General features: G+C 44.6%; 2 protein-coding genes across 2 annotated transcripts in view; one reads left to right on the top strand and one right to left on the bottom strand.

Annotated features, from left to right (window-relative positions):
• The window catches only part of B3gntl1 (UDP-GlcNAc:betaGal beta-1,3-N-acetylglucosaminyltransferase like 1), a 102,583-nt gene extending 97,736 nt beyond the window's left edge, over positions 1 to 4,847 (top strand). The window contains exon 13 of the mRNA XM_027425307.2: positions 4,174 to 4,847. The gene's annotated coding sequence lies outside the window, so the exon portion shown is untranslated. The remainder of the gene's footprint in view (positions 1 to 4,173) is intronic.
• Positions 1 to 18,861, bottom strand: part of Tbcd (tubulin folding cofactor D) — a 171,891-nt gene that overhangs the window by 33,108 nt on the left and 119,922 nt on the right. Inside the window, exons 17-23 of the mRNA XM_027425304.2 lie at positions 16,518 to 16,603; positions 9,527 to 9,607; positions 8,021 to 8,094; positions 7,325 to 7,442; positions 4,452 to 4,512; positions 3,192 to 3,214; positions 2,105 to 2,136 (exon numbers count right to left, since the gene is read on the bottom strand). Coding sequence (XP_027281105.1) covers positions 2,105 to 2,136; positions 3,192 to 3,214; positions 4,452 to 4,512; positions 7,325 to 7,442; positions 8,021 to 8,094; positions 9,527 to 9,607; positions 16,518 to 16,603 — 475 coding nt within the window. The remainder of the gene's footprint in view (positions 1 to 2,104; positions 2,137 to 3,191; positions 3,215 to 4,451; positions 4,513 to 7,324; positions 7,443 to 8,020; positions 8,095 to 9,526; positions 9,608 to 16,517; positions 16,604 to 18,861) is intronic.

Here is an 18,861-nt window from a genome sequence, read left to right as displayed (position 1 = left end):
TTTGACATCACCAGACAAACAGTGATAGCAGCCAGGCACTGTGCATGGCACACACCTGTAATCCCAGCACTCAGGAGGCAGAAGCAGGAACATCACTGCAAGTCTGAGGCCAGCAGGCGCTACACAGTGAGATCCAGGCTAGTCAGAGCTACACATGAGACGCAGTGAAACAGTCAATAATCCTGTGGTCTACTCAGCAACATGGTGCCCTGCCCATATCTTGGCCCTGAGAGCATGCCATTATGAAAGAGGATACTACACAAAGATGCACAAGTTCTGCTACTAATTTTTTAACTTACCATAAATCAGTAGGTATTTCAAAGTAAGAAATTTGCTGTTATTGTTTTGGTTTGCTGTTTTGATTTTTTATATAATAGACTGGAGCGAATAAGGATCTTAGAAAAGCCACATCCCAGAGTTTACATTCCCACCTTGGCCAGAGCTCACCCATAACTCTCAGACCTACAGGGACAGCCATTTCATGGGAGCTCCGATGCAAGGAAAGACATCTCTGCTGGCAGCATCTCCAGGAGCAACATTAGTTGAGAAGAAGCCCTCCAGATGGTCAGGTTAGCTGTTCTGTTAGGACTCCCCAGTAAACTGGCCTCAGGCTTCAAACACTTCACCTAAATGTATTCTGTGTTTCAAAAAGAACCACTAAAGACAAACTCGCTTCCTAATCATAGTAAATTCCTCCTGGCACATGAGCCCTACCGGCCTCACCTGGGGCCCTCGGGACAGCTATAGTAAGACTCTTAAAGCTTCATCTCGTTCAGTTTCTCTAGAGCCACCTCCTAGTATGAGTTCTATCTCCCTGACTCTAAAATGGCTCTTACTTCTGAGATCTATGTGGGCCAGGATGTATGTGCCTAGTATCTGTCCCCAGGACCCACAGACTTTGGGTCCTCAACATATCCACTCAATGTACAAATGAGTCCTCCACCTGCCACTAGCCTCAGTCCTGTCTGCTTTATACTGTGGACTCTCTGCCTTCCTCGAGAAACTTCCTTACAAGGGAGTTCCATGGTGTGCCACCTCTAGCACACAGTTCTTGGGCTCAACTCTGGTTTTCCTTGGCATTGGCCACTCCCTTGTACAGGCAGCCTGGGACATACACTGAGCAACTTGTTGGGATGCCTGTGCCTCTACATAGGTGCTGTCACCTCTGTTTTGCTCTGAAATGTCAAGTGCCAGCCAGATCTTGGTGGCAAGGAAACAGGCATAACAACACTGCGAGGGCACTACTTTTAAAAATGATCGTAGGAGCCTTAAGCTCTTTAGCTTGCGACTGGTGCCACCTCTTTATCCCAATGTGGGGTACTTTAAGACCACCTGTGCCTAAAGCCATCCCACCCCTGTCCACCACAAGGAAAATGCCAGGACTCACAGTACACCTGCCTGTAGAAACATGGGCTCTGAATGTAGACCTTAAGATCCAGCCTCCAGATGACCATAGCAGGCTGTGAGGGACATGAGGCACAGTATAGAGGACATCTACCCAAGTGAAGTCAGAGCCCACTTGAGACTGCTGCCCAGGCTTGCAGAGCAGTTCAAGGGTGACACTGACAGTTCTGACTGGTCTCAATTTGGGCCACAGCAGCACACCAAAATATGCCCCCTTCTCCAAACCAGGATATCAGCTGCCAATGTGGCCAGTACTAGCTAGGATATCTGGAGATATCCCCAGATAAGCCAGCAACAACCTGAGTTTTCTATTACATTCAACTAACTAGGAATATTCACCTGATTATGCTGTGAAATCCTTGATGACATTAACATACAATCTGATTAACCATTCCTTACTTGGCAGTACTTAGTATAAAGAAGAAATTTGTAGCCAACATATCCCTAGAACCACCCATAGCTACCATTCCTGTGGCATGTCAAACGAATCAGAGCTCCTGAGCTGGGAAAAGAAGTAACTAGACACACTAGACCATGTGCAGGGTTCATATCCTCCTGGGACAACAGCAAGCCAGGGGTGGTAGCAGGATCTCCAACAGAGAGGAACTGCTACCGCTTGTTACTGGGAGGTCTGGCCTGAGCTCAGGATACTCTTCCGCATACTGGAATGAAGAACAGCAGCTTCTCACCCCAGACCTACCTGCTTGTCTCATAAGTTCTCCTCCCAGACCCCTAAAAAACAAAAGGAACAGTTAGTGTTAAAATCCTTTACACATAAAACATGAAACACCCCATCAATCAACAGATACAGCTCCAGGCACCAAAAATCGTGCCAGTTTTAATTAGGGGACTTAGTCTCCCAGAGTGTGAGCTACATTTTTGGAAAGACATAAAAATCTGTGGCAAGATCATCATTCTCTGGCAGACTCTTGTCCTTTCAGCTTTCCCAGGGCACTTGGTCATCACTGATAACTCACACAGAACCAATCACACATGTTGCTTAACCACACTTCACAACAATGCCAAGATGACCATCATGTGGTCCAAAGGATGGGTGTTCATCGTCACCCATCCTGCCTGCCAGAAGCTACCCAACCTGCAATGCCAGCAAGCAGGAGCTCGGATAAGAAACAGCACTGGCCTACGAGGCTTTGGCTTCTGACCCAAACAGCAACAAGATCTGCCTTAAACAATTAGGAAGCCAGAGAATGTGTGTGCTATACAGCAGACTCTGGAAGCCAGTACAGCATGGAGACTTCTAATACCTCAGAGCACCACCATCCCGTGGGCAGATGGGGGTAAAGCCCAAGTGGAACCCCTGGCTGTCCTGACAAGACAGACTCAAAAGAGAGAGATGGCTTAGTGGGTGAGGCCATGAAGGACAGAGGACCTATGGCTGACACTGAGCTGTATATGCCAGGAAGGACTCTAGTGTAGAAGAAAACATATGGAAGAAGGCAGGATGCTTCTCAGATCTACTCAGGCTGGAAACAATTTCTATCAGTCAGGAAGGGAAGGCCATGGCAGAATCCTTATAGTGGCTGTGCATCAGAAGCAGGTTAACACTGCTCTGGACAACCAAAGGCTTTGGTGAAGTCTTGAAAGTGTCCAAACAAAACCAGAAAAAAGGTAGGAGTGCACGTGAAATGTTTTACACACACACACACACACACACACACACACACACACACACACACACACGTAATTTAAGTGCTTCAATGAGTCAGCTGTTCCAGACAACACACATTTCCATTACATACATAAGAAGTTTTACTCTGTGGGCTTACCTATAGAGATGACGATCATAAAGCTAAAATTAAAGAATGAAAAGTCAGTTATTTAAGTTATTTAGTTAAATAATTTGTTATGCTTCTAACAGTGACTATTACCAACATAAGAATGATGGCAGGGTGACAGAGCTGAACTTTTAGTTGCCAGAAAGCCAATCAGGAAGGTCAGAAGACAAAGGCCCACCCCACTGTGCCCAGTCTTGGTTGGGTTCTTCAGGTGTGTTATCTCTAAAAGGAAACTGAGGCACACAGGCATGAAGAAAGAAGGTGGCCCCTTTCATGCTGGCCCAATGATCACCACTCAGGCAGAAAAATGATTATGTCAAATGGCTCTGGTGTTTTCTGTCTCCAGAAAAACTCAAAAGTAATGTAGTTCATTGTTATGAATACATTTAACACTTGCTGGATATTCACACAACTACTGTCAGTTCTACTAAACTCTTTAGACATACTCTAAATTCCCACAAAGACTAAAAGCAGTAGCCCTGTCACTATCCACATTCCTCAGAAACAGGAAGTCCTGGTTCAGAGGACACAGGGGCTCCATTCTCTCAGCCTCTACACGGGGCTGCCGCCCTCCACACCCACACTTCCAACACTGAGCAAGAATTCCAGGCTCCACTTTAAAGCAATAAATACTAAAACTAACCAAATAGCTTCATCACAGTCACTATGATCTAAGGCAAACCATTATATAAAAAAAGGAAAATTGTAAGGAATCGAAAATATTTACAATATGAAACAATAAAACCATCTAATTCCTTAGGAATGTGGAGGAATTTTAATTCCTTGAAAATATCTTGGGTTTATACTTTTTCTCTTTTATGTCATAGAAGGTTTTAAGAATATTAAAATCCCAGAAAAATATACATGCTTTCTTCCCATCCCCCAAATGAGCAAAATTCAGTATTAAATTTCAGGAGAGTAGAGATTAGGGTCACAGGGGCAAAGTTATAAATAAAAGGTCTTTGTTTTATAGGTACCTAAACCTCCAGAAGGACATCCAATCCCGCAGCTGAGAACTCCTGTTAAGGCCCACAATGAGACACCAATACAGCCCTGAGACCCACTGATTATGATGCCACACAACAAGGTGGCTTCTGGCCCCAGAGAACAAGTCTAGCCCAGCTACCATTTCCAGATGACGCCTCCCCCGCCCCCAAGAGTAATGTTGGTGGAGAGAACCCATAGAGCCATCAAGTCCTAGATAAGCAAATCGTGTCCAGGTGAGAAGGGGTTCAGTGGGACCACACACACCTGCTGGTGGATCTGCTTCAGGCTTTGCACTGCCTTCTCACCCAGAGAGTCTGTGACAGGCCTGCAGAAGGGAAACAGCACTGAATTCAATAAGGACTACGCGGGAGCCCAGGTTCACAGTAAAGAAGACAGACTCAGAAAGACCAGCTTCTTATTCGTGCTCCCACAGTCCCTGAAGACTTCCCAGTTCTGCCTCATTACAGCTGTGCTGGGGACTGGAAAGATGGCTCAAAGGCACTTGCTGCTAAACCTGACAACCTGAGTTCAATCCCTGGGATGCACAAGGAAGAAGGAAAGAACTGATTCCCCTCAAGTTGTCGTCTGACTTCCACAAACTCATGACCACACATTTCTGTTTCTCCCTCTCTCAAATAAATAAATGTAGTTTCAATATTTTATTTTTCATATGTGTGAGTGGTTTTGCCAGCATGTATTGTGTACCGTGTGCATGAGTGATGCCCATGTAGTCCAGAAGGAGGTAGTGGGAGACCCTAGAACTGGCTGGAGTTACGAAGGTTTGTGAACCATCATTCAGGCGCTGGGAACTGAACCTGGGCCTTCTGCAAGTGTTTTTTTGTTTGTTTGTTTGTTTGTTTGTTTGTTTTACTACTGAACATGGTCTGCAGTCACTAAATTTAATTTTAAAAAAGAAAACAACAGACGGGCGTTGGTGGCGCACGCCTTTAATCCCAGCACTTGGGAGGCAGAGGCAGGTGGATCTATGTGAGTTTGAGACCAGCCTGGTCTCCAGAGCGAGTTCCAGGACAGGCTCCAGAGCCACAGAGAAACCCTGTCTCAAAAAAAAGGAAAGAAAGAAAGGAAGGAAGGAAGGAAGGGAAGGAAGGAAGGAAGGAAGGAAGGAAGGAAGGAAGGAAGGAAGGAAGGAAGGAAGGAAGGAAGGAAGGAAGGAAGGAAGGAAGGAAGGAAGGAAGGAAGGAAGGACAGTAAGATTGAGAGCAACCAGGGAAGGTAAGATACCTACTGTCAATCTCTGGCCTCCATACATACACACATGGACAAGTACATCTGTACACACACACACACACACACACACACACACACACACACACACACACACACACACACAATCTGTGTTGGTTTCAGCAGGTGGGCATCTAGGTGCCACTTTTATGCTCCAACCTATAGTCAGCTTGCAAGTACCCTACTGAACATCAGGCCCCTGCTGACACTGTGGAAGAGGTAAGTCCCCTACAGGGTTACATGGATTCCCACAGAAGCCTTCTGCTGTCCTTAGGAAAATATCTGCTGCAGCCAACGTAGCACTTAAAGACTCCAGCAGGGAGTTCTACCTTGCCTGACTCACAGGGTAACTCACTGAGCATGTGCTATAATGTAAATAAATCACAGTTCCTACTGAACATCTGCTCTCTTCTGAGGTAGGGCATGTGCCAGGCAGAGCTATGCAGTGTCAATTACCCAAGGAGCTACAATCTCCTGTGTTTTAGGCATAACTATGCACAGCCACAACACCCTGGGGATCTGATATCTACTACTTGCTAGGCAGAGCTATGTGGTAACTAACTCCAGCTCCCTGCTAGGCAGAGCCACACAGAGCCCAATGCCCTGGAGGTCTGAATTCTCTTACATGTTGAGCAGAACCATGTAGAGCCTAACACCCCGAGGCCATGTATAAACCCAAAAGCTTGGGAATGGCTCTCAAGTGTACCATATCATCACAGTGCACTGCTGAGAAATGTCATGGCCCATGTGCCTTTTACCATAACCAAGGAACAACCAAACCTCCTTGGGAGTGATAGGCAGGAATGAGGTCCACACACCTATCTGCTGTCTCCCCAACCCAGGGAGCCACCTAACTCAACAGGAAATGACTGAAGTACAAGTTTCAAGCCTGAACCTAAGGGGAGGTCAGAAAGGTTTTATTTTTGAGGAATCAACTGCATGGGGGCATAAGGAAATTACACAGCTCTTCGAATGCACCATCGTTGGTCTTAACTTCTCGCTTTGTAGTTCTAGTATAGATGCAGCCAATGGGGAGAAATTCTCAAGGGAAACTTCCACACCTACCTTTTCATTCTTTTTTGGGGGGGGGTTGATTTGTTTTGTTTTGTTTTTTCCAGACAGGGTCTATGTATATCTCTGCCTGTTCTGGAACTCATTCTGTAGATCAAGCTGGCTTCAAACTCAGATCTGCCTGCCTCTGCCTCCCAAGTGCCACCACTAAACAGCCTAACTCACCCTTTCAAGTAATTTAAATTATTAAAGTGATAAATGGGAACTGAGAAGATGAACTGTCAAGGAAATACCTTGTCAAACAACCTGAGTTGAGATCCTCAGAACCCAGGTAAAAGCCAGACACAGTGGTGCACTTGTATGTACACCCAGGAAGATGGACGATACAGACCAGAGAATCTTCTGAAGCTCACAGGGCAGCTAGCTTAGTGAGCAGCAGGACTGACACTGCCTTAAACAAAGGGGGACATGAGGAAGATGTCCAAGGTTTCCTCTGACCTACACATGCGTTCTGTGGCACACAGGTGCGCACATACACATGGACACACATTCACACACACACACACACACACACACACACACACACACTGTGACAAATTAACTGCTCAGTGCCACCTCTGAACCAACAGGTGTCATTGCTCTTGTTGTCCGAGTCATAGCCTTGGGATCGTGATAGGAAACCAAACGGCAGAGGTAGCAAAGACACCTTATGAATGCCAACCACCGTCCTTCCCTGTGGTTAGGGTTACTGTCCTAACCACTGACCACCTCAACATAAAATGGAACCCTAAAAACACAAATGACCAACAGTCGCAGCTGACAAGCTGTTCTCAAACCCCAAAACACTACTGTTACCTAGCTTCCCAGATGGCATCTCCTACCTGTTTGTCTGTGAAGCCAGCTTGTATAAGGCATAGGTGACCTCTGCACAAGAAAGGATGGCACCGTGTCTTGTGTGTAGATCTGGACTCAGTGTCATCAACAACAATGTTGGGAATACTGCAGTAGTCAAGTTGAAGGACACACAAGGGACAACTCATTACTTACAAGTATTTCCTCTAGTGGTGGTCAGGGTCACCCCCACTGTTCCTCCTGAGCCACCAGGGCAATGTGCTAGGTCACAGCATATAAATCAGTACATGCATACAGGCCCCAGATGCCCAGTGAGGGACTGATGAGAAAGGCCATGTCTGCAGATTCCCCATCTGCACCTCTGATAGGCAGTGGCAGTACTCTGCCTGAGGAGAGTGAGAAGATCAAAGGCCACACAACCATAAAAGGTGACAGGCATTTCCACTCCTTATTCCTTCCCAGTGAGAGCCTCTGGTGTTTAGGGAGGCTCAAATAAGCCCCTGGAATACCCCAACATTTTTTAACCTATACAATGCAACCCACAGATTCCTTATTTTGTGGATGGCACCAGTGCCTGATGCCACCCAAAGCTGCCAATGGACAAACATGCTACATTTGTCTTCATAGTCTATCCCAATTAGGCTACGGACATAGGACATCATCTTCATCCGCTATGAGAACAGTACATCTTTCTGCTGTGTATGTGCACACATATGCACACCTACCATGGGTGGCTATGTACTCAGGATCTTGTGGGGTCAGGTTGTGCAGTGCCTTTGCAGACAGTTCTCGGATGGCCCTGAGAAGTAACAGTAGCTGTTAGTAGACCTCATATCAGCACTATTCACAGCAGCCTTAGGATGGACACACCCAAGGACCTATCAATAACGAATAGGTAAGCAAACTATGGTAGATACAGACAATGGAATATCACTCAACTAAAAGGAAAAGAATCCAGACACTTGCTATAACAACATGTCAATTTGTAATCAGTAGGTCAAAAACTGCCAAAGGGTTCTTTTGTAAGGCTCTAAGTTAAGGATAGTTTTTACATTTTTAAGGGTCATATAAAGAGAAAAAAATGCATATATATGAGACAGAGACCTAAGGAGTTAACTATCTGTCCCTTTAAAGAAAAAGCTGATAGCCCATGCACACAGATTCACTATAATGTTATACTTTAAGAAATCTATGAAACAGAGAAACATTCATAATGATAAATATATCAGGAAGATGAAAAATCAGAGGTATACATGCATCTAAAAAGAAAGCCCCACTCAAAACACAGGAAAGAACAAGTGACAATTAGAAAATCAATCAGAGATTTCAAAAGTTCAAAAGCTTAGTCTAACCCAGGGATTGCATATTTACAATGTGGTTTTGAATGTCTTGTTGGCTGGTACATAATCTCCTGAAGGAAAGGAGGGATTTCCTGGTAGTGGTCACAGCTAGTCAAGGGAACAACATGGAGGCTTGAACCAGAGGCTCCTCACTCCACAGAGTGCAAAGCAGACTGCACACAGCTACACAAGCATAGTGTCAGCCAACCTTGGGAAGCTGAAACAGTCCCCAGTGTCAGAGTGGGTCTTTCAACCACAAACACCCACTTGACATTGGGATTTGGAAGGGGCACCATGATTATACTACTAATTCCCCTAGCATTTGCCCTGTGTTGGCTGGCCAGGCCTACCTAGAGATAGTGGCAAAACATTGACAGTGCTTGTATCTAAGTTACACACTTGCCTTCCTTCTTTGAAGACACATTTAACTACCTATGAAATACCAAGATGGCCCCCAAGCTGCCACTGGAATTTTGACAACTACCACTAAAGCCTGCTCACCTCTTAGGTGGCAACATATAAGATACCTAGGGAGGCCAAGCAGAACAGAATCAGTATGGAGGCAGGTCAAACGACCAGGGGCACCAGGCTATTCCAGCTGCATGGACTGCCCTGTCCTCGGGCTATAGCTTCCCTATTACACAAGGGTATTCAGGTACAATTACATCTCAGAATTGCCTGACCAACAGCTCCAGAAGTGAAACAAGACAGACAGACAGACCACTAACAAGCATGCCACACATAGAGACTGGAATTTTCATTACTTCTCAGATATAATTATTTTAAAATAATTTGTCTATTTTATACACACATGAACTTATAAGCTCAATTAAACTTTTCCCATTGGGGGAAAGGGGGAATTTTCAGAGAGTCACAAAAAACAAAACTTACCCATCCCAATGGTTGATTTTCATGGAGACCAAGTGGTCAATCATCGGCTTGGTATATTCCTGGAAGCCAGCAATAAACACACTGAAAGGCAAAATATTAAAAGCCAGAGAAAGGGGAAAATATGAGCAGATACAATGGCACACATGTATAAAACTCTCTTAAGCCATTATTTTATGTATTAAAAAATAAGATTAAAAATAAAGAACATGGAGGAGCCAGAACGTTCATTATACTACTCTTGAGAATGGAAACGAAAACAATTATGTTCAAAAATAGTTTGACCATTCCTTCAAGAGTAAAAACTACCTACCAGATGACCCAAACATTCCCTGCATCGGCAGCTACTCAAGACAGGAGAGCGTCCATCCAGAAGCAATGCACACGGCTCAGCAGCGTGCCCAGAACTGTGACTGGGAGCAGCACCCCATGCACATGTGGCTGATGGAGAAGCAGATTGCTTATCCAGCCACATCACAGGCAGGACAAAGGAACGGGCTTCTTGTGTCAAGCCTGAGCCTTACTATGTACCCCTGGGGGGCACAAAACTTGGTATGTCGCCTAAGCTGGTCTCAAAATCAAAGATCAGCCTGCTTCCCAAGCACTGAGATTGAAGGCATGAACCATCAAACCTGGCTTGTTGTTGTTGTTGTTGCTTAAAGATCTATTACTATTCTATTTAATTTGGCTTTTTGAACTTATTTTTGGAATCACACACATGAGTACTGTATTTACATCATTTTCATCCCACCTTCTCCCCACAACTCCTCCTGCCCACCCTCTGAACTCCTTACAATCTCATGACCTCTTTAACTACTACTGGGTGGGTATGTTTATATCCTGCTGAGTTCATTTAATACACTTGGGGTTGGATAACCTGCTTTTGGGGGGGGGGTTGTCCCTGGAAAAGACTGACTCTCCCTCTGTTAGCAGCCATTGATTGCCTATAGCTCTTCATCTAGAGATGCAGCCTGAGATTTTCCCCATCTACACTGGAATGTGAACTGGTGTTGTCACTTCCCTGTCATATACAGGAGACATTACCTCATAGAAGATGTTCTGGTCCTCTGCCTCTCACAATCCTTCCTCCTCCTCTCCCGTGATGTCTCCTGAGCCTTAGGTGTATGTGCTGTGTTACAGATAAATCATGTGGATGTGTATTTTAATTCTCTGATGCAAAGACTAACATGGGAATTTGTGGAGATTTAACTTGGTATAGAACTGTGAATGTGAGCCGGGCATTGGTGGTGCACACATTTAATCCCAGCACTCGGGAGGCAGAGGCAGGCGGATCTCTGTGAGTTCGAGACCAGCCTGGTCTACAAGAGCTAGTTCCAGGACAGCCTCCAAAGCCACAGAGAAACCCTGTCTCGAAAACAAACAAACAAACTAACAAAAAAAAAAAAAAAAGAGAGAGAAAGAGAACTGTGGTTTTGGCCTCTCCATACCTTCCTGAGATTGGCAACAGTCAGTCTTACCATTTAGAGCATTTCATCTATGCTAATGACCTGTGTCAAACATATTGCCATGTGCTTACTGAATTTTAGTTTCTCTTTTTTAGTGATGTTCCTGAGCAAATGTAGGCTAGTTTTTTATTTGGATTTTATTTTCCTTATATTTTTTAGTGCAAACTGTTTGTCATCTGTGCCTTTTTTTTTCTGTAAATCACTTTTAATAGCCTTAAATATATGCAATTAACACGTTACATGCATACAAAGTATAAAGCTTGCTAAGTCTGACAGAGGAGGACAATTAAACTGCCAGATGGGTAACAAGGTTGTGAGCATACCTGCCATCCACCACCAAATTATTTTTCTGTTCTAGATTGCTTTTCACCTTTGCCTAATTTCTTTCCCTTAGCATGATTATTTTGCAATTCATTTTATGTCAAGAAGTTCAGAAGAGAGGGCTCAATGGCTAAGAACATTGCTGCTCTTGCAGAGGATCTGAGTCTGGTTCCCAATACCCATGTCAGAAGGCTCACAGCTGCCTGTAACTAACCACAGGAGCTCCAGCACCTTTTCTGGCCTCCTCAGGCCACACATGTGTGGTATGTGCTAACAGATTGTAATACATATACATGACTGAAAATAACAAAAGCAGTTCCTGTGCACCAGACCAGTCTGTTGAGTTTCCCTGACTCTTAGCCTACCCACACCCTATCTAACCTCTAGGCCTATCCTGCGTCAGACATCCTGTCCTCTGATCTAGTCTAGGTATCTATGAGTTTTTCAATCTGATGAACAAGGCCTAACTGCTGACCAACTGCTGATCACCCTGGCAGGCAAGCTGTACAGGACCAGAGCAGCAGGGACATCACAATACAGAGGCACCTACAACAGGGAATCGGTGTTCAGGGGAAGAACTCAAATGAGGAGAAGCACTCTGCAAGCAGTGCTAATGCACAGCACCAGCTCTCAGAGCCAGGCAGAACAGATCACAGAGAGAGAGAAAGTATAGGTTCCCTGGGTGGGTACTTGGCACTTGCTAAACTGTACAATAATGAGGGCATAAATTGGGTTACAAGTGATCTGATAAAAGTTACAAGGCTGAGGGTATAACTCACAGTGTGAAGGCTCACCTAGCAAGCTTGAGGGTATGGGTTCCATCCCAGCACCACTGGAAAATAACTCTTAGAAACAACAAGACAGGGCTTAAAAACATAATCTATAGGTGGGGTGGACCATTCTGATTAAATGAAAAAACTAGAACCATAAAAGAAGTTCAAGTAGGGGGCTGGAAAGATGGCTCAGTGGTTAAGAGCACTGGCTGCTCTTCCAGAGGACCCGTGTTCAATTCTCAGCACCCACATGGCAGCTCACAACCATCTGTAACTCCAGTTCCAGGGATCTGACACCCTCAAACCAATGCGCATAAAATAAAAAATTCAATAAATTATTTTAAAAAAATAAGTTGAAATATTAAAACACAAAACCTCTAAGGAAAATGCCTTCCAGGGAAAAAAGTCAAAGCAAACAAACACAGAAAAAAATATCTTCTATTGGTATCGCAGCCGACTTCCTTGAAATAATCAAATTCTTTCACTTAGTGAGGACATCAACCCATAAGAAAAATCATCAGAAGCATCAAGGGCAGTGCACACTCAGACTCCAGAAGCTAAGTTCAGCCCCATCAGACAGGAAATGAAAAAGAGAATTTAGTGCATCTTCCAAACAGAGGGTTTGCCACTGTCAGGAACTAGAAGAACATACTATGGCCAGGGCAGCCCCTGTATATAATGGCCACATGACCTAGGAATCTAAAATATAAAGTTCTTCTGACCTACAAATTACTTCTGGTTTTTGTTTGTCTACAGTGCTGGGCATGGGACTTAGGGCTTGCATATGCTAATATGCAAGCATACCCTAGACCACAACTTCACTTCTGATGATATTTTATGTGCAACACACAAGTAAAAAGTTGTATCAACCACACAGCATTTATAAAGATTGACTGGCCCTGAGGATCTGTCCAGACACAGACAGTCTGTGCTCCCACTCAGGAAACATATGCTAGCTGAACAGTGGACCAAAGATGTTCCTCACATAATTAGTCAACCTGCCCATAAGCAAATATAAATAGACTCTGAATAAACTTGTTCTGTTTTGTTTTCAAGGCAGGGTTTTTCTGTGTAGCTTTGGAGCCTGTCCTAGAACTCACTCTGTAGACCAGGTTGGCCTCGAACCCACAGAAGCCTGTCTGCATTTGCCTCCCAAGTGCTGGCATCAAAGGCGTGTGCTGACTCTCAGTAAACTTATGACAGAAACTCCTGAATGGGACCAGGAGACTGGGAGAAGACATAAGTGGCTTTCCCTAGGGGACTGACAGAAGTGGGGCCACACCACCAAGGACCCTGGCTGCAAAGTTCTATGGCATGTCCATTGCATGCACAATATCCAGGTTCACAACCAAGCCAGAAACCTAAAGCCTGCAGCAAGGCCAGGAAAGGGCAGGAATTCCAGAAAAGCATGAAAATAACTGGTGCCTTACAGAAGAAGGGAACAGAGAGAGGGGAGACCAGACCATCAGAGGCCAATCCCAGCTCGCCACCAACAAGTAGTGCCTTACAGACTTTGTCCCAAGGCAGCAATGAACCTGTATATAGCATGCAGGGTACTGGGAGGCCAAGTGACAACCAAGAGGATCCACCAGAAGGTAGGAGAGGGGAGACTAAGGCAAAGGCACAGGAAGGTAAAGGAGTGAGGTAACATGATCTAAGGAAGATGTCAGATGTCAGGGGGGCAGGACAAAGCATAAATGGGATCGGGGCCTGCCACATGGCAAGCAGCCAGGGATGGGAGGAGGGCCAGAAGGTGAGACAAGTTAGAAGCTCATGAGGGATGAGGAAAGGAACAGAAATGATGGTTTAGGCAGATGGAGCACTCTACCTTGAGGCCACCTTGCTTTGAGTGACTTAGAGAACATAAGCATATGAAATTCCTGGAAAACAAGCTACTAGAAAAAAAAAAAGTGACAATTGTGAAAATGGTGCTCAAGGCTGGAGATGTCAGGAAACTGACATCAGCAACAAAGACAAATAAGCAAGAGGCAATAGACAGATAGTTACTGGGGAAATGGCCAGGCAGAAAAATACCCTATTTGTGTCACAGGGTAAATCACATACACCAACGTTCCTCAACCAGTCATGGACAGACATGGGTATGTTCACAAGGACCGCCAGTGACAACCCATCCAGATTCCCATGAAGTTACATGGTAGACAAAGCTTTGTGGTCCATTCACATGAAGTCCAGAGATGCTAAGAGTTCAGGGCAGAGAAAGCAGGGTGAGGCTGGGGGCTCTTAGCCACTTCCCAGCAGTAGACACATTCTCCCTGAGGACCATGAAATTACTCTGTTTTCCAACTACTCACTTGTCCATGACTCATCTTACACATACATTATTTAAAACTATATTGTAACTGTATGTCATGAAACACATACAAAAAAAAGTTTCTTAAAAGGTTCTGACATGGAAGCCTGCAGGACACTGAAATAACCTATCAGTCTAGTTAAAAAATAAACAATACCATCAAACATTTGAGACAGAATATATAAAGGACCCTCAAATTCCCACCAGGCACATAGCAGGGGGCCATAGACTTCACTATGTCCTTCACTGTGTAAATGCTACAGACTTGTACACATCACAATATATCAAAAGACATACGCTGAACAAATGCAGCAACACTCAAAGGTGAGCACTATAACCTGATGGAGGATGTCCTTCTGTATGCTGTGAGTATATGTTTCTCTTACTGGTTGATGAGTAAATGATTATCAGCCAATAGCCAGGCAGGAAGTATAGGCTATCAGTCTAGGAGAATGCTGGGAAGAAAAGAGGCAGGGAAGCAGTCACCAGGAGAGAGAGACACCATGTAGCCACCAAAGGAGTAACATGCCAGAGCATTACAGGTAAGCCACAGCCTCGTGGAAATACACAGTTTAATAGAAATGGGTTAATAATTAAGAGAGAGAGAGCCAATAAGAAGCCTTAGCCATCAGCCAAACAGTTTATAATTGGTATAAGCCTCTGTGGTTCCCTCCTCTCCAATGAATTTAGTTTGTGTCAAGTTGACATAAAATCCAGCACAGGGACCTCAAGACAAACTATGTTCCTACTTCACCCATTGCTTATTGAGGCCCCACAACACGCCTTCTATAAGCCTTCTACCTGCTACTACCAGATAAATCCTGTCTTCCAGAGTTCAGCTGGGGAAATGATACCCTGGTCTGAGGCCCTATGGAGCTAGGACGTGGTAAAGCCTGCTACTGGTATGTCCTCCTAAGACAGCAGCTGATCTACTGCTCAGACCTGAGCATCACACAGGCCCAATGTACTGGAGAAGAAACACACTAGGGCTAGGTCATGTTCTCAAGTATTTTTACTGAATGGACATAATAACATGTTAAATTTTAGACTGGTGTAGAAACCTTAGCAACAAGTAGAATTTGCCAAAGCCCAATTTAACTACCAGTTATTTTACCTAAGAAACTCCAAAAAAGGTTACAGAACCTCACATACAACATTCAAGCCCTAATAATCAGAGAACAAAGAACACATGGCCACAAGGCATGAAGCGCTGGGCTGAGGGGTAATGGCATGCAGGTGAGGGCAAGTTTGGTCACATTCTTCTTGGGAAAGAGATTGCTCACTTTTTGTTTTTAGTTGTTTATTTGTTTTTTTAAAGTCTGTCCAGGCTGGTTATGGAGAAGTGTAAATTCTGCATGGTCTGCACAGAAGGGCTGTTAAGGAAATCTACCCCCAGGGTATAACATAGTCAGGAACTTTTTAAAAAAAATGTACTTGGCATGTTTCTCCCAATTCACAGTAACTAAACCACCTCATAAAGCATACCCTTTTCACTTTAGTATTACAGTGTGAAACTACTCCCTGGTACTTAAGTTATAAAGTAAAAATAATTTGATGTGGTTTCTGAAAACAGCAGTTAAGGGTATAAATATTTATTTCTTGGCCTGATTTCTCAATTACCTTTTCTTATTGATCTGACAATCAGATAATTTCAACTTGGACAACCTTTTTTTTTTTTTTTGAAACAGAAGATACACAGTCACTTCAAATCTACAATGTCATTTTGAAAGACTGATACATTTGTGACACCTGGTGAGAAAGCTGTCAAACAGAAGGACATACGCATAGCTGTGCTTGTGGCTATGCCCTGTATGCCACCAAGGCCTGCACAACAGTAGGATGACAACAAGGAGAAGACTGATGATCAAAGAAGATGGGATAGTTCAGTCACCATACTGAAGTGTGAGCAGGTGCCTGCCTTCTACGGCGTGTACCACAGAGCATAAAGATGGTAGGAGGACCGTGTCATAACTGTTCCCACTTCAGCTTCTCCTTTCTACAACATAAGTTATATTCACACCAGTAGACCACAGTATAATGAAGAAGGAAATGGCAGAAGCTGATGTTTGACACCCAAGACAAAGAGACTAAACTACAGTTATGTTACACACATTAAAACTTACCTTATAACCAGGAAACAGTTAGATATGTTACCAACTGCAAAATAGTCTGCTGTAGTCAAAATATCAATTCCATGAGGGAAGGTGCCCTGAAAAAAGTAAAAGTGAAGAAAAAAGAAAAGGTGGGAAGTGGCATCTGAAATCATTAGGCACATGCATGTCACAGGGCAGCCGAAGCTGAGCCACATGGCTCACGGAATGCCCAGCTGGTGTGTCAGTGTTCACCCTGCCCGGCCAGATGCTGTACTCAGTACAACTCATTCTGCAAACCCACTGTTTCAACTTCAAATGTTATGAAAGTCCTTTCTTTAAAAAGACACTGGGTCTCAACAGCGCTGACATGGCTACTCTTGGAGCGTGGTTCCCCTTTCTGGTCACAAAGACAACAGCATAGCCCTCAATTCCAAAGCCTGCTGAAGCAGGAAGGCCAGTGGAAGGCAGGCAAGCCCCTGCCTGGCTTAGAAACCTGGACTGGGGCCCACACCTCACCAGCTTCATAAGGATAAATGAGGCTGAGGGGAACAACCACTCTCAGGGCCAATAGCCAGCCTCTCAGAGCATCGAGGAAAGAAGCCATTGGTCCCCTGAACTCAAAAACAAGAAGCAGGCCCCTCTATTCTCACCCACCAAGTGGAGCCTCAGCCCTAGAAATCATCACAGTATTGGTATTCTCTAATATTATCACTTGTGGAGAAAAATTACAATCTAGAAACTATATAACTTTATTTTACAAACATAAATGTAGAAAGTCTTACAGCTATTTGCCCAGTGGTGGCTCCATCCCAGTAGCACATGGGGTTTCCTACCTGTGCACAAAGCTGGCACAAGTCTAACAAGCAAAAGCCAAGAAAAGCGACAGGCACCCACTACCTGCACCTGCGGGCCACATCTCACACAGGGAGGAATCTGCTCACACACAAGGTGCTGCCCTCTTCACAGCCAGCTCAAAACAGATCAGAGGCATATCTACAGCATATGCATGTGTGTGACCAGATCCAAAGAAACTGACAACATATAAAAAATTTACAATTTAAGTCTGAATTTCCACATGGAATTCAGGCTATTTATTACCATGGAGACAATGTCAAAAACGGAAGTTTAGTCCTCAAGCTACATATAAATTCCAGTTAGTCTGAGGACATGGTGGGATGCATCACCCATCTGGAATCCAGAAGAGTTAAAAACCCAGGCTTAAGCACAACACCTGAGGTCTGCCAGCCTGGCCTCTGCACTTAGGGATACCTCGGGCACAGACTGAGAGGAAAAGCCACTATTACCAGCCAGGGCTGGAAAACATAGCCAGCCTCCACACAGCCCACCTTCATTATCGCCCTCAATGCCTTCACCTTTCACAAGCTAATCCTGGAGCCTAATCATTAAAATCTCACAACTTCACAAACACTACCCAGAAAGCAGCCCTCCTGAGAACACTAGAAAGGCTGCCCCAACCCTCTGCCTGGAGGAGGAGGATGAGCTGAGGTATCTTGTGACCCAGCAAGTCATCCAGGGTTGAGCTGGAGTATGGTGACTGGAGTGTGGCTCACGGTTCTGCCACCCTGAACACTTTGGATGCTCTTATCATATTCCTGCTTGATGGTGTAGGAAATGTAAATGTCTTTTCTAGCAGAGTTAAAGGAAGACAGAGGAAATTCCATGTTTAAAGAAATTGGTAAAGACACCATTTAGCTAGAATCCCTCCAGACTAGTATATTGGTAAAGTCAAGATATATGTTCAAATTTCATTCTCCCTAGCAACATGCTAGTCCATTTTGATTTGCCAATCAAGTAACATGAGACAAAGCTGTAACCACTCAGTCTGTGAGGCACAGAACCCGTTGCTTTGGGGCTAAAATCAGAGCAGGACCCCTACTAGGAGTGCTTGCTTGCTGGATTAAGAGTGGCTTTGCAGTGGGTGGTGGTAGCCCACACCTTTAATCCCAAAATATGGAGGCAGAGGCAGGTGGGTTTGAGGCGAGCCTGGTCTACAGAGAGAGTTCCAGGACAGCCAGGGCTACACAAAGAAACCCTGTCTCAAAAAACAAAACAAAATGGGGGGGGGGGGTTGTTTTGCACCTTTCTGCAGAAGTTAAAACTTTTTACTTTAATAAAATGCTTTGGATTATGTGATTATTTATCAAGGAGACCCCCAGACTCATATGTAACAATGAGAGAGTACCCCATAGCGCAGGCAAAGGTACCACTGCAGCCTGATTTACAAGAAGACAACAGCATATGACTGGGCAGGCAAGTAGCACTCAGATTTGGCTGTGACCAAGGAGGATGGGCAGGTCTAAACTGTGTTCAGCAGTATTCAAATCACTCCAAAACAGAATAAGCAATAGGCTAA

This window comes from Cricetulus griseus, chromosome 7 (assembly GCF_003668045.3).
Source record: "Cricetulus griseus strain 17A/GY chromosome 7, alternate assembly CriGri-PICRH-1.0, whole genome shotgun sequence".
NCBI lineage: Eukaryota > Metazoa > Chordata > Mammalia > Rodentia > Cricetidae > Cricetulus > Cricetulus griseus.
This window is presented reverse-complemented; position numbering and strand designations above follow the sequence as displayed.